The sequence below is a fragment of the Lonchura striata genome, chromosome 31 (assembly GCF_050655825.1).
Source record: "Lonchura striata isolate lonStrDom1 chromosome 31, ASM5065582v1, whole genome shotgun sequence".
In the NCBI taxonomy this organism is placed as follows: Eukaryota; Metazoa; Chordata; class Aves; order Passeriformes; family Estrildidae; genus Lonchura; species Lonchura striata.
Genome location: NC_140733.1, coordinates 1,313,965 through 1,329,011, shown reverse-complemented (window position 1 = coordinate 1,329,011; position 15,047 = coordinate 1,313,965). Strand labels below are relative to the sequence as shown.

The following is a 15,047-nucleotide window of genomic DNA, read 5'->3' as shown; positions in this document are numbered from 1 at the left end:
CAGATATCTTGCCTTCATGGGAGGCAACGGCGACCTGGTTTTAAGGAACAGCACGGCAGCCCAGTCTCCCCTGGGCCACTCGGGCTAACGACACACGCAGGACACCAATGTGGTGGACGGTCAAAAGCCTTTATTATCTTATCTCATAGGTTTAAATAGTCTTGGGGGACTCTGCTACGTCAGGGGGGGGTTGGCAGGGTCTCTAGGGTTAGTCAGGAGTGGAAAACTACTGGGTTAGGTGTGGTTACATTCTTTGGGGTAATGGATAATATGTTGCAGGGTGAGAGGGGGATGGGGGTCTTTCTTTCTGTCACATCCCAAAATCTTCTGTTCGCCTGTCCCTATCTACTACAGGGCAGACACCCCACAGTGGCCATGCTCCATCCACCTGGGGCATCCCGGGGCTGTCCCTGCCTGGGCAGCGCAGGGCTGGGCTGTGTTCTCCGGCCTCTCCCGCAGCCCCTCAGCTCGGGCTGCGCTCGCTCTTTGCCAGGTGCAGCCATGCAGCGCACACGAGAGCAGGAACGCACCCGTGGCCGCTTCCGCAGAACAGCGCAGGTACCTGCAGCCATCCCCACCTGGGCTGGGCCTGCTGGCACTGCTCAGCCCAGCAGCACACCTGCAGCACTCCATGGCTTCTTGCCCTTCTCCTACAGCTCGTTTGCAAATTCATCAAGAGAATTCGGGAGGAAGAGACCAGCGCCATGGGCCCTGGCCTCAGAGCCTACTCAGAGCTCCTCGGACATGAGACCAGTGCCGCCCTGCTGGATTTGCTTGTGCAGAGGGGTGTTTCCAGAGCAGAGCAAGTAGGCAGCTGTGGCCAGGCTTCAATTCCCCCATGAGTCACACGGCTTCCCAAGCCAAAGTGCTGGGCCCTGTGAGCCTTTGAGGCCATCGCAGTGCGGCGGGAAGGGAAGCACTTCTCTGGGGACCCTGGGAACGCTGATCCCTCTGGCAGCTTTCCAAGTCTCCCTGTGCCTTCTCCAGGTGCCCGCCATGGTGAGGTACATCCACCAGTGGCTCATGGCCAATGATTCTGCTGAGCATAGGCTGGACAACGCCCTGCTGTATCTCACAGAAGCGCAGCCAAATGACGCAGTAATGGCACTTCTGTGTGTGGCCCCATCCTGTGACAGGTACGGGGCCCACCTGCCCAGAGGGCTCAGGGATCCCCAGCCCATCAGCCTGCACAGCCTGTCCCAGGTGTCTGACCAACAGAGAGTCCCAGGGCCCTCTGGCTGCTCCCTTTGCCAGCCCTGGCATGTCAGCCCCGACCTTGCTGCCATGCTCCCTCGCTGCCCCTCAGGGGCCTGTCCCCACAGGGCTGGGCTGTCTGGCTGCTGCTGGAGAGGGGCAGTGGGAAAAGACAGAGCCGGTGGTCAACCCAGGCCCCTAGAGATGCCCAGGCCATGGTGCTGTGTCTGAGATCCCCTGAGACAGATCTCTAACCCCACAGAGCTGCCATGGCCATGTGGAAGAGCTTCATGTGCACACCCTGGACTGCAGAGCTGGCACAGCAGATACTCCTGGATGTGCTGGGGAGCTGGCCAGAGCACAGCACGTGCACCTCCGATGGGGACAAAATGGGTGTCTTTGTCCTGGCTGTGAGTTTCTGCCTTTGCTGGCCCCAAGGTCACCTCTCCAGTAGTTCTCCATCCTCCCTCCCCCACGGCGTCTCCCTGCCTCAGGCACTGGGCCGAAACCTGGCCTCGGGGCAGCTTCAGGGCCACCAGGCCTGGTGCTCCCCCTGTGTCTCTCTGGGCCTCTCCCTCCCGTGCTCAGGCCCTGCCACACGAACACCTCAGCACTGAGCGCTGTCTTGGGGGGCTTTGTCCTTTGCAGGCAACTGTGGTGATATGGAAAATCCTCCAGGAGTCCTGTGTCCCAGATATAGTGATGGTGCATTTCCCACAGTTATTTGTGCATCTGCTCTTCCAAGTGTTCTTCAGCACCAAAGAGATGCCAGAGGAGGTCGATACCTTCTGGAAGGGATGCCAGGAATAACACGGCCTTGCCACTAGCCCCAAATAGTGTTCCATCCCAGTCCTTCTGTCCCTGCCACACAGCCAGGGCAGGAGCCAGTTCAGAGCAAAGCCAGGTTCCCAGTGTGACCCGGGCTTTGCTCTGCACTCAGGTTTGCAGTGAGGACGCTGAAGTCCCTGCTGTGCCAAATGGACTATGAGGATGTGGTGGTGTCAATGGAACGCAAGCGTGGCTGGGACACGCTGCACTGTGCTGACACGCACATTTATGCCGTGGGTCTGCTGGCCAGGTGAGACCCCCTTCTCCCCATTGCTCCCGGCATTTGTGCTCTGTGTCTGGGGTATTCCACTCAGTCCCTGTGGCTGTGGGCCAGAGGCACGAGGGACGGCCAAGCAGACTGGGAAAGGCTGGGAGAGGAGGCTGCCCAGTAGCAGCCACATCTCCAAGGGCCCAGGTCCCCCTGCAGGGTGGGGGGTAAAGACAAGAACTGCGTCAGTCTGTCCTGGGAGGGGCTTCCCCCCACCCTGGCTCAGGGTCATAGTGTCGTAGGGGCAGGCCCCCAGCTGGGTAATCATTATTACTGACTCCATGTATTGCAGAAGTCTGATCAATAATTAACTTCATTAGGAAACCCATTGTTCTTATAGATAGTTATGATATAGGTAGATTTAATTGGTTTTCTAGTCTAATCACTATCTCCATTAGTTAATTAAGAAAACACCCTTTGGTAGACAAATCTCCGTAACATATTCCTTATGTTCACAATACCAGGTGCAGCATGTTAAGATAAGAATGATTTTCATTCTTTCCTCTGATCTTCTCAGACTTCTCAGGCCATGCCTTGGAAAGTTGTCTGTTTCTCTCTGAGGCCAGAGAGCTGCTGCCACATCTTAGTGCCATTTTCCTCCTTGCAGAGAGATGCACAATGAATCCACCTGCTTGTGCAAAAGCATCTTATGCTGTCTCCTTGAGTTTCTCAGCAAAGAGATGCCATACTGGAACTTCCCTGCCCTGGCATTCCTTGTGGAGGTGAGTCTGAAGGCCGGCACTGCCTCCCAGCTCTCTGCCCTCTCGTAGCCGCAGCTGCCTGGGACGGTGCCCACGCCCTGCGCTGCTGCCTGGTCCCCGCCCTGTGCGGTTCTGGGCTCCTGCCGGCCGGGTCCCCTGTCACTGCCCTGTGCCTTTCAGGTCCTGCATTGCCTGGACTTGAGCGCATGCAGTGACAGCATCATGGATCTCTTGTCGAGGCACTTGCTGAGTGAGTGCACAGAGATGCGCCGCCAGGTTCTGAGGGCCCTCCTCTTGCTCAGGGATAATCCCTCGCTGGTAAGGAGGGGCAGCAGCTGAAGCCGTGCAGGCAGCGTGGGGCTGGGGAACACAGTCGCTGGAACTTGGCTGGGCTTCAGGCACTGGGGCAGCCGCTCCCAGCTCTCCTGCCTCCCACTTCAGCTGCCCGAGTGCTGCGGGACAGGCCTTTGGCCTCTGGGCCCTGTGGCAGCAGGGTGGCCTTTCACACACTTTTGTTCCAAACAGGCCAAAAGAATGTGGAGCCTGACTGAGGCCTCGCAGTGCTCACCAAGGATCCTTGGATGGTGAGAAGGGGGCAGTGGCTGAAGCTGCGCTGGGCAAAGCAGCCCCTTGGTCTGTCAGGGTTTCAGGAGCTGAGGCAGCTGCTCCCAGCTCTCCTGCCTCACCTGCCCCAGTGCTTTGGGAAAGGCCTTCGGCCTCTCTGTGATGTCACACAGACATCTCTGTGATGTCCCACTGAAACTGTGAGGTCACATAGCTGTTTGTGATGTCACAGTGACAGCTATGTGATGTCACAAAGCGCTCTGTGATGTCCCACAAACCACTGTGCATGTGTGCCATTGGATCTTTCCCTCCAGTTCCCACAGAGGCCATGCCAGACACTCCTGTCTGGCTTCCAGGTCTGCAATTTCCTCCTCCAAGTGCAGCTGGTGCTGCCAAAGGATCACCTCCTGCTCCTTCATCCTCTGGACAATTCCTTTATCATCCTCAGGAGAAATCCCATTCGTTCCAGGGGGCTGGTTGATGCTGACAATGGCCATCAGCACCAGGTACCTACAGAAGATTCCTTCAGCCATGGCTGATCCTTCCCTGAAAGAGAAAGAAAGGAGGACAGAGCCAAGATCCAGACTATATTGCCTCGGGAAGAGACAGGAAAGAGGCTCGCCCCTGGCAGGAAGGCTCTGGCCAGCCCTGCAGAAAGGCTGGAGGCCAGAGGTGCTCCTCAGGGCTCGCTTGCTGCTGCCCGTTCCAGTCCAGCTGCCCAAAGAGGCTCCATGAGCAAGTGGTGAGGAGGAAGAGGAGGAAGGTGCGAGACACAGGGACACAAACCTGAGCAGCCAGGTTTGAGGAGAGAGAAACTCAGCATTGCAGATGGCAGAAGAAACCAAGCCCAGTCCCCCAAGCAGGAGGAGGAGAGGAAGGGCCCCCAAGCTGGCTGCAGGCAGACAATGGAGACCTTGCCCAAATGTTCCCAAATGGGCTGGGGGGAGGGAATACATGGCCCTGCTTTTCAGCTCCTCCCACCACTTCTGACCCTGACACTGTCATGAGACAAAGCCTGATGAAATCCTGCTCAGCGTGGGCAACTGAGTCCTTGAAGGACTTAATGTCAGGTCAAGGCTTCCTTTCCCTCCCAAAGCCTTCCCTTGGCAGTCTTGGGCAGGGGATTCATCCTCCCTCCCTCATCCTTCCCACAGACCAGCTCGGAACCACTCCATGGGCACTTTCCATTCTTTGTGTCTGTCCTCAAGTGCAGTGCCAACCTGGGGAGAAGTCCTGGCTCTGTCCTGAGCTTCCAGGAGCTCCCAGGATGAGATGGCAACGCTCAACCACACCAGGGCCCTGCCCCTGCCAGCAGCACCCCCACAAGCAGCAGCAGCAGCAGCAGCAGCAGCGGCAGCAGCAGCAGCAGCAGCAGCTGCAGTTGCCTGTCAGCTCTTGGTGCCCCTGCACTGCAGCCCCTCCCGCTGGCACCAACGTTCCCTTGTGGCCCTGGAGACAGTCCTGAATCCATCCATGGGGTCACAGAGCCATGGAATCCCAGAGTTCCAGGTTCCTGGAATCCTAGAGTCATTGAATCCTGAGAACCACACTCAGAGGAGGAGGAGGAGGAGGAGGAGGAGGAGGATGAGGATGAGGACAAGGAGGATGAGGAGGAGGAGGAGAAGAATGAGGAGGACGAGGACGAAGAGGAGGAGGATGAGGATGAGGAAAAGAATGAAGATGAGGAGGACAAGGAGGAGGAGGATGAGGAGGATGAGGAGGAGAAGGAAGATGAACAGGAAGAGGAGGAGGACAAGGAGGAGAATAAAGAAAAGGAGGAGGAGGAGGACAAGGATGAGGAGGAGGATGAGGATGAGGACGAGGATGAGGATGAGGACGAGGATGAGGACGAGGATGGGAACAAGAAGGAGGAAGACGAAGAGGAGGACGAGGACGAGGAGGCGGAGAAGGGGTTGTTAAAAGAGCAGTTAAAAATGAGTGCTGGGAACCTGTCCCCATGGAGAACCCATCTCCAGATGTGCTCCATGCCCTTAACAATGGCCCCTGGGGAAATGGAAACCCCCTGGCTGTGCACGGCTGCTCCCAGTGTGCAAATACAGCCCTGGGCAGTGAGACTGGGACTGCCTGGGAAATTGTTCTGGGTGTGATGGCCCTGGCAGGGCCAGCCCAGAGGCTGCAGGGCTGGACCTTCATCCACTGGAATTAGTCAGGATAAATCAGAAGCAAATGAGAGTTAACAATACAGGAACAGGAATCCAGATTCCTCCAGGACACTTTGGTTTGATAACTGCTCACTGGAGCTTGGCCTTGCAAAGTGCTCATGTCATGGGAGGAGGAACTGATGCAGATTATCAAGGGGTAAATGAAGTAATTTGGTTAAAGGATAGCGAACAAGATTGGATTATTCAACCCCATGACAGGGTAGCACAATTATTGATATTGCTAGTGTTTAAAACAATTGGGGGAAAAAAGGAGATCCACCTGAAATCACTGCTGTTGGTGGAGATAAAGGGTTTGGATCCAGCAGTGCTAATAATGGAGCCGGAGTGTGGGTCCAGAGGCCAAAAGGCCTCCCGAGGCAGCTGAAGGAACAGCTCCTGGGAAGGACAGTAGTGTTTGAATCCTGAAACCTGGGCAGGAACGATGGGAATGTGTCCCTGCAGCCAAGTGCTCTGTGTGAGAACAGGTAGATATTACAGGAGATTGTTTTACACATCCTGCCAGATCAAATCTCCCTGTTTGCCCCAGTGAAAACTCGTGACCTGGACTCCACCTAGGATGGAGCCAGGGCCAGGCTCTTGTACTGCCCAAGGTGTATCCCTTGAAGACCTTTTAATAAATACCTGCTTTATTCCTTTAACACTGCCTAGCTCTGTTCTAGGCAGCCTCTCAAGGCATCACCACCAAACCAAGGGAGCACGGACCAGGTCTGGCTGGCTGGGCCTCCTGGGGACCACCTGGCCACCTTGGCATGTCGAGGGCTGCTTCTCACCTGCCCTGAAGCCCTGGGGCTCTGGGCTCTCCTTCCTATGGGAGAGAACTCTCCTCCTCCATGGGCCATGGCCAAAATTGGGATTCCTCCTCCAAAACTCTGCATCCAAGGATTGCTCCCAAGTGAAAGCTGCCAGGACAGACAGGTCGGGGCGCCCTTCGCCTCTTGGGGGCTGCCTCTCATCTGCTTTTGAAACACTGGGGCTCTGTGCTTTCATTCCAATGAAAAGAATTGTCCTTCTTCTCAAAGTGTCCCTGGTCAAAATTGAGATTCCTCCTCCCAAATTCCATGTATGCAAGGATTCCTCCATGAAAAAAGCTGTCTGGAAGAACAGGTCTGTTTGCCTGAGACTTCCAGGAGCCACCTCTTTCTTCTTCTGCCTTTCAAACACTTGGGCTCTGTGCTTTCTTTCCTGTGGAAAAAACTGTCCTTCTCCAGGTGTCCATATCTGAAACTGGGATCCAACCTCCCAAATTCCCTATATCCAAGGGTTGCTCCCAGCCAAAATCTGCCAGTACCATCAAGCCTGGCTGGCCTTGGCCTCTGTTGGCTGCCCCTGCCACACTGGGGCTCAGTGCTTTCCTTCCCATGGAGATCACTGTGACACTGTGGGCACCTCATGGAACCAAGGGGATCCTTGTGGCACCACTGGAGCCTATGGAACCAAGGGGTGTTGTTGCGCGGCATGCACTTCCCCTCGCCGCGATACCCCGAGCGGTGCCGTGCTGGGCGGCGAGAGGGAAGAGAACGGGCGGCCGCTCCTCCTGCGAAGCTCTGCAGTCCCAGTCGGTGGTGCGGCAACAGACGGAGGCGACACGGGACTTGGGGATGAACAGGATGGTTTTATTCAGTGAGCCCCAAGACCCCCTCGGGAGCGGGAGCAGAGCTTTTATAGAAGAATTCAGGGAGACGGGTGTAGGAAGAGCAACCAATGAGGGAATAGCAGGGGAGGAGTTTAGGGCAGAATTAACCCATCACAAACCTGTCAGGGGAAGCAGGGGAGTGGAATAACACAAAATAAGCAATAGGGTTTCGAGCCTCACTAAACAGACAGGGAATTCTCTGGAAGCAGAGGTGGGGGCTAGGAGGAATGACAGGGAAGGTTCCAGGGAAAGGGAGGATTGACAACTTGGAGATGAGGGGGTTAGGGGAGAGCTAGGGAATACTGACAACTGGGGAGAAGAGGAGATTAGGGATGGGGGGGGGGAAAACAGATATTGAACAAAAATCAAATTAAAGACACACCACCGCAAAGGGGCCATGGTGACACCACGGGGCTTCAGGGACCCAGAGACCATTATGACTCTGTGGGGCCTGATGGAACCATGGAGACCATTGGGATCCTTCAGGGCCTTGTGTCACCAAGGGGGCATTGTGACACCTCAGGGCCTCCTGGAAGCAAGGGACCCCATGGAAGCGAGGGAACATGGAGCAGGTCTGGCTGGCTTGGCCTGCCAGGGGCCACCTGACAGGTGTGGCTGATGTTGGAATGCCAAGGTCTGCCTCTCATCAGCTCCTGGAGCAGTGGAGCTCTGTGCTTTCCTTGCTGTGGAAAAGAACTGTTCCTCATTTCAGATGCTCATTGCCAAAACTGGTATTCTCCCTAAAAATTCCTATATGCAAGGGTATCTCTCAGAAAAAAATCTGACAGCTCTGGTTGGCCTCTGGTGGTCACCTCTCTTTCCTCCTGGAAACATTGGCACACTATTCCTTCATTCCTGTGGAAAAGAACTGGCCTTCATGTCCAAGGGCCATGGCCAAAATTAGAATTTGGCCTCCCAAATTCTGAATATCCAAGGATTTTTCCCAGACAAAAGTAACCAGGACAGACAGGTCAGGCTGGCCCTGTCCTCTGGTGCTTTTCTTAGACTATGAGCTGCATGTTTTCTTTTGAAAACACCTTGGAGAGAGCCCAGATATCTCCCAAGGAGGGGTTCTGAGCCCTTGGGCACATGACCACTACATATGGACAAGTTAGAGATGAGAAAGCCTGGCTGGGTCTCTCTCCCTTCTGGCCCCACAGAGGTGCCGAGGCCGGCCCAGCCCCGTCTCGGCCGTGGGGCCGGGCGGCTCCTGCCGTGGGGCCGGGCCCCTTCCCAGGGAGCCGCCAGGCGCCATCGGCTGCCGGGCAGGGCAGGGGAGGCCGCGGGGCCGAGGCCGGGCCGTGGCTGCGGGTGCTGACATCTGGCCCTGCCGAGCCCTGCCCCGCCGCCAGCCCGGGCCCGGCCAGGATCCGCCGGGCCCCAGGAGCAGCCCCGGGCCGGGCCGGCTCGGCCAAGGCTCTGCCGCCCTTGGGCTTCGCCCGCAGCCGGCGGGCAGGGCAGGAGAAGCCATCGGCCCCGGCCGTGCTGCTGCTGGGCTCTGGCCTGGCTGCTGAGATCCTGGCCCTGCCCCAGCGCGGCCCAGCCTGACACAGCCCCAGCGCAGCCGCTGCAGAAACCTCCATGGCAAAACAGCTCCGGCCGCAAGCACCGAGCCCGGCCAGGCTCTCGGAACCATCTGCAGCCCCGGGAGATATTGACTCTGCCAGTGCTGCCATCCTCCCTCCAGTGAGAGAAAAGGACACAGGGCAGGCACACAGAGGAGCAGCATGAACACACCGAGGGCAGAGAAGGGGAAGTTGAGTCCCAGATGGGAGGGATGACGAAATGCCTTAATCCTGGGGCTGGAATCCTCTGCTAAAGCTATGGAGAAGGATGTCATTGATAGATCAGATTCTATTTTTCCATATAATGCATTGAAAAGTATGAGGCGATGACTTGTTTCAGCAAAGGCCTCCATGCTAAAGTAAGCAAATGTCGAAGTAGCTGTGATCTCCTGTGAGAATTTTGAACAGAGAAAGGGAGAACAGTGATGAGACCCTGTGCCCTCAGGGAGAGAAGAAGATCTCTGTTCCCAGAGATGAAGATGATTTCCGAAAGAGATGAAGAGAACCTCTGCTCTTAAACAGCTCATCTTGAAACTAATATCCCATAACTGGGCATGGCCCATAAGCACAGCTGTGGGAAAAGGTGGGAAAAGATGGGAGGGAGTTCACGATTGCAGATTTCTCCAGGCAGCTGCTATTTGTGGAAATGAAAAGCCATGAGATAACTGTTTTCTTGTGGAGAAGTCTCCATAACATTAACAAGAAGAACTTCTCTGCCTCAGTGAAGTGAAGAAAGACTATTTTAGATGTGGTAAAGTGATGGAAAATTTTATGTGTTGTCTCTTTACATTGTCAGGTTGTATGGAGAGAGGAAGTGTTCTGAAAGTTTTCCTCTAATTCTTATTACTCCCTCTTTAGTTATTGTTAATACAATTTTATTTATACCCTTTTAATATTTTGAGCCTTCTTTGCCTTTCTCCCAATCCTATCTTATAGCAGGAAATGAGTAAATATATTCTAGTGAGTGCACTGGTAATTAGCCAACACTGAACACACCAAAATAGTTGATGCATTGGCTGAGAAATATCAAAATGGTGAACCAAAACCACTACAGAAACTTCCTGAAAAACTGCACAAGAGCAGAGAGAAATGCATGCAGAGCAATGGTTTGTCAGGACTTGCTTGATCCTAATGAGCCCCGTGGTGCATTTGGAGCTGAGCCCTGGAACCTCAGGACTGAGAGGAGATTGCAGAAACCTTTCCCGGAGTCAAAGTCAGAGGAAAACCCCAAAGTCGTTGGAGTCTAAAGCATTAATGGGACCCACAAAGGTCAATCTATACCACAGACTCTTCATGAAGTCCTTGGAGGAGAGAACTGGAGGCCAGGATGGCACAAAAACCTCTCAGAGACTGAAAATGGCACAAAGAACTCTCAATGTGGAAAGGAAAATCCAAAGTACGTTACAAAAGTTAAGAATCTCAAAGTATTCATGAGCTCCACTGAGTGTCAGTACAAAGTTCTCAAGGAACTCATTAAAGCAGATAATTGGGGCCATGATTGCACAAACCTCTCACAGAGTCTGTAGCAAAAGGCAGACACTAAGTACCTTCAAATAACTGAAGTACCTTGAAGAATTAATGGGCCCCACTGAGTGTTGTTACTGACAAAGCCTCTCCAGGGATTAATTACGGCAGAATATTGGAGGCCATGATTGAAGAAAGCTGTCAGAGACTCCAAGGCAAAAGCAAAAGCCAAAGTCCTTTGAAAAACCTACAGTCCCTGGGAGCATGAACGAGCCCCCAGGGCCATTCCTGACCAAGGCTCCCCAGGGACTCCTTCCAGCAGATCCTTGACCCCACTGGGATGTGGGCATGGGGGGATGCTGAGGGCAGGACCAGGGGCTGACAGTGCCCAGCCTGGCTGGGGCTGTGCCAGGAGGCCCCAGGGCCTCAGGACAAGGTGTCTCCTCACAGCCCTTGGTGGCACAGACCCTGCTGTGCTCCAGGGCACCAAGACTTGGCTTCTTTTTGTCCCCACCTGTCATCAGTGCCTCCAGTTCTCTGCTCTGCCTGGGGCCTGGGGACACTTTCTCAGTTGTGTCCCTCAGAGGGACCCATTAAAAGTCCAAGAAACTTTGGAGTTGGATTCTGACTTGGAGCTCTGGAGAGGTTTCTGCAGCTCCCTCTCAGGGCCTGATGTTCAGGGCTGAGCACAAAGCCCCAGAGGGTCATTAAAGTCCTTGTGCTGTGTCTGTGCTGCTGAGCTGGGCCAGGCTCCTGGCACAGAGGGTGATCCTGGTAACCAAGCAGAGCTTCAAAAGCACATTGCCCTTGCTGAGCAGCTCTTCTCCCAGCCCAGCAGGGCTGGGGCACTGCCTGCAGCCAGCCCGGGCACAGCACAGAGGCACAGAGAGCTTCAATCAGTCAGGGCTGGGAAGGGGCTGACAAGCGCCTGGGGCAGAATCACTGCCAGCCCTTGGCACAGGAACCTCTGGCTGCAGGACAATGCAGCTGCAGCTCCTGGAGAGATCTCCTAAAGCTGGAACATGCCAATGCCCACAGACCCTGTGAGTGCATTCTCTGCTCATCTCCTGTGCAGAGCAGCCAGGGGTGCCCAGGGCTGTCCTGCAGAGCAGGGTCCTGCAGCCCAGGGCGCTGTGCTGGGCCAGGGACTCTGCTGCCTGCCAGGGACAGCTCTCAGCCAGCCCTGGAGCTGCTCCCAGCGCTGGCCAGGAGCTGTGGGGGGAAGGAGCCACCCTGAGCAGGGCAGGTGCTGCTGCTGAGAGGGGCTGGCTGGGGCAGGGCTGCTCCCAGCTCCAGACCAGCCTGGGCACAGCTCCGGAGGACACTTCCCAAAGAAGGTAAGCCTGGGATTGCTGTAATGATCATGAGATTTCCTGAGAGTGTTTTCAATTTCCTGCTTGGAGAAGGTTGGAAATTTGGGGTGATGACAAAAAGTATTTTTGCTTTTTATATATTTTTCATATATCCATAGGTCTGTAAATTGGTATGATATAGTTATAAATCTATAATCCTTACATAACTCTATTAAACTCTCAATTAGCTCTATTAAACTACTAATTTGTACTTATATAACTATAATCCTTAGCTGTCTCTAGTGTTTTCTACCTATCTCTTGGATTTTACTAGAATAAGTTGACTGTCTAAATATACTCCTGAAATACTGTATAGTCTTATTATGAGGAAGAAGGCCTGCAATAAGAGCATTTTAAGTTTTGACCAGAATGTGAGCAGTCACAAAATATGTGAAGGCAAAAAAGCCTTTGGACCTACTCCAGTGGATTGAGCCTGGGTTATGTAACTGGGGCAACTGAATCTCCTATTGGATGTTCTTCTTAAATATTCTAATTAATTAACCTCAATGAATTGTTGTAATCAGAGGCTGGGTGTGCCCCTGGGCTACCTGGAAGCTTCCAATAAAGGTCTGGTTTTTACTGCTCTAACACTGTTGCAAGAGTTCTTTTCTTTCTCTTTTGATTATAGACAACAGAGGGATGAGAGAAGCAGAACAGGAATTGAAATCCCAGAATCACAGAACATTCTGGGTTGAAAGGGACACACAGGATCATCAAAGGAATGTTTGAACATTTACAGGGACTCCAGAACTGTGACTTTGGGTGGTCAGTGTCTCTGCTGGGAGCCTCCCAAAGGGCCCTCAGCCACTCCTCAGCCCTGGGCAGCAGCAGCATCACCTCTGCAGGGCCCAGCAGGGCTCTCCTGAGCTGCCCTTGCCCAGCTGCACACAGAGCCTGCCCCAGCCAGGGCCCTGCACACAGGCAGGTTTCTGTAGGGCCGGGCCGAGGCCACACAGGGTGGGATGGGCTCTGTGAGCGCTGGCAGGGACAAGGCACCTCTCAGGAGGGGATGTCCAGGCCCAGGGAGATGCTCAGGGAAGCAGAGGGGGCTGAGCAGAGCAGTGCTGGGGGAACAAACCCATCCAGCCCCTCAGCTTCCCTCAGGCACAGGGAATCCTTTGCCTCTCACATCTCTCAGTGGCAAACTCTGAGTGCAGCAGGAATGCTGGGGATTTCTGACCTCAGAGAGCCAGGAATGTTGTGTGGGTAGGATAACAATTCCTTAAATCAACTCCTGCCATTCCTTAGACCTGGGAGTGCAGATGCTAGCAAGCTTTTCTGCAGTAAGAGAAACTTCTGTGACAAATCCTGAATATCCAGCCTTGTCCCTCTGCCACAGGGCCACAAACCCAGGGCAGCAGGGCAGGGATGGCTCCTCGAGAGCCCCCACACACAGCCCTTGCTGCTCCTGGCACATTCAGCCAGCACAACTGGAGATCAGGCAGGGACCTGGGTGAAGGTTTTCCCAGAGCAGGAACAAAGGTGGGTGAGTCCCAGCAGGACAGTCTGCGGGGAATGGCCCAGGTTTGGCTCCAAGCAGCCTCTCCTGACTTGTCCCTGTCCTTTCTCCATGAACAGGTGCCCATGTGCAGCCACAGCAAATGTCCAACAGCAGCTCCATCAGCCACTTCCTCCTGCTGGCACTGGCAGACACGCGGCAGCTGCAGCTCCTGCACTTCTGCCTCTTCCTGGGCATCTCCCTGGCTGCCCTCCTGGGCAACGGCCTCATCATCAGCGCCGTAGCCTGCGGCCACCACCTGCACACGCCCATGTTCTTCTTCCTGCTCAACCTGGCCCTCAGCGACCTGGGCTCCATCTGCACCACTGTCCCCAAAGCCATGCACAATTCCCTCTGGGACACCAGGAACATCTCCTACACAGGATGTGCTGCTCAGATCTTCTTCTTTCTGTTCTTTACTGGAGCAGAGTATTCCCTCTTGACCATCATGTGCTACGACCGCTACGTGTCCATCTGCAAACCCCTGCACTACGGGACCCTCCTGGGCAGCAGAGCTTGTGCCCACATGGCAGCAGCTGCCTGGGCCAGTGCCTTTCTCAGTGCTCTGCTGCACACAGCCAATACATTTTCCCTGCCCCTGTGCCATGGCAATGCCCTGGGCCAGTTCTTCTGTGAAATCCCACAGATCCTCAAGCTCTCCTGCTCTAAATCCTACCTCAGGGAACTTGGGCTTCTTGCTGTTAGTGTGTGTTTGGCATTTGGTTGTTTTGTGTTCATTGTTTTCTCCTATGTGCAGATCTTCAGGGCTGTGCTGAGGATCCCCTCTGAGCAGGGACGGCACAAAGCCTTTTCCACCTGCCTCCCTCACCTGGCCGTGGTCTTCCTGTTTGTCAGCACTGCAGTGTTTGCCTATCTGAAGCCCCCCTCCATCTCCTCCCCATCCCTGGATCTGGCCCTGTCAGTTCTGTACTCGGTGGTGCCTCCAGCCCTGAACCCCCTCATCTACAGCCTGAGGAACCAGGATCTCAAGACTGCAGTGTGGACATTGGTGACTGAATACTTTCAGAAACATTAAAATGCTGGCCAATTTCTTGAAATCACTTGTAACAAAAGTCATCTTTAGTACTTCTTGTCAAATTAGTTGTGGGGATTTTTTTTCCTGTGTTTTACTTTTTTAAATATTGTCCACAATAAATGTAATTTTTGCGCCATTTGTCATTTTGTTTTTCTCCACCTTCCCTGTAGCCGCAGACTGTGTCAATGCGCTCTCGGTGGCTTTCAAGAAACTAAAGAATCTCCCAGCAGAGTTTTCTGCAGAGATGCTCTTTTATTGCCTTCTCTGGAGCTGCAGCAGCAATGTCTGTGTGCAGAGCTGGGGCAGATCAGTGCTGGCACAGCAGCTCTGCTCCTGCTGGCCACACCATTCCTGATCCAGGCCAGGAGCCATTGGCCTTCTTGGCCACCTGGGCACACAGCTGGCTCATGTCCAGCCTGCTGTCCATCAGTCCCTGCAGGTCCCTTTCTGCCTGGCTGCTGTCCAGCCCCTCTGTCCCCAGCCTGTAGCGCTGCAGGGGTTGTTGTGGCCAAAGTGCAGGACCCGGCACTTGGACTTGTTAAACCTCACCTTGTTGGATTTGGGCCCTGGATCCAGCCTGTCCAGGGCCCTGTGCAGAGCCCTTCTACCCTCCCACAGGTCAACACTCACATCCAGCTTAGTGTCATCTGCAAAATTGTCCTTGGTTCCATGGGGCCCCAAAATGTGACAATGTTTTCCTTGGTTCCATGGGGTTCACAGTGTCACAATGTTCTCCTTAGTGCCGCAGTTTCACAGTGGCC

The 15,047-nt window shown here is 54.4% G+C and overlaps 1 protein-coding gene across 1 annotated transcript; it reads left to right on the top strand.

Annotated features, from left to right (window-relative positions):
• The first annotated feature begins 13,264 nt into the window (after window positions 1-13,264).
• Window positions 13,265-14,501, top strand: LOC146764727 (olfactory receptor 14I1-like). Its single transcript, XM_085563627.1, has 2 exons — window positions 13,265-13,794; window positions 14,457-14,501. The coding sequence occupies exons 1-2, from the start codon at window positions 13,354-13,356 to the stop codon at window positions 14,499-14,501; spliced, it is 486 nt and encodes a 161-aa protein (XP_085419753.1). The 5' UTR covers window positions 13,265-13,353.
• The last annotated feature ends 546 nt before the right edge of the window (window positions 14,502-15,047 follow it).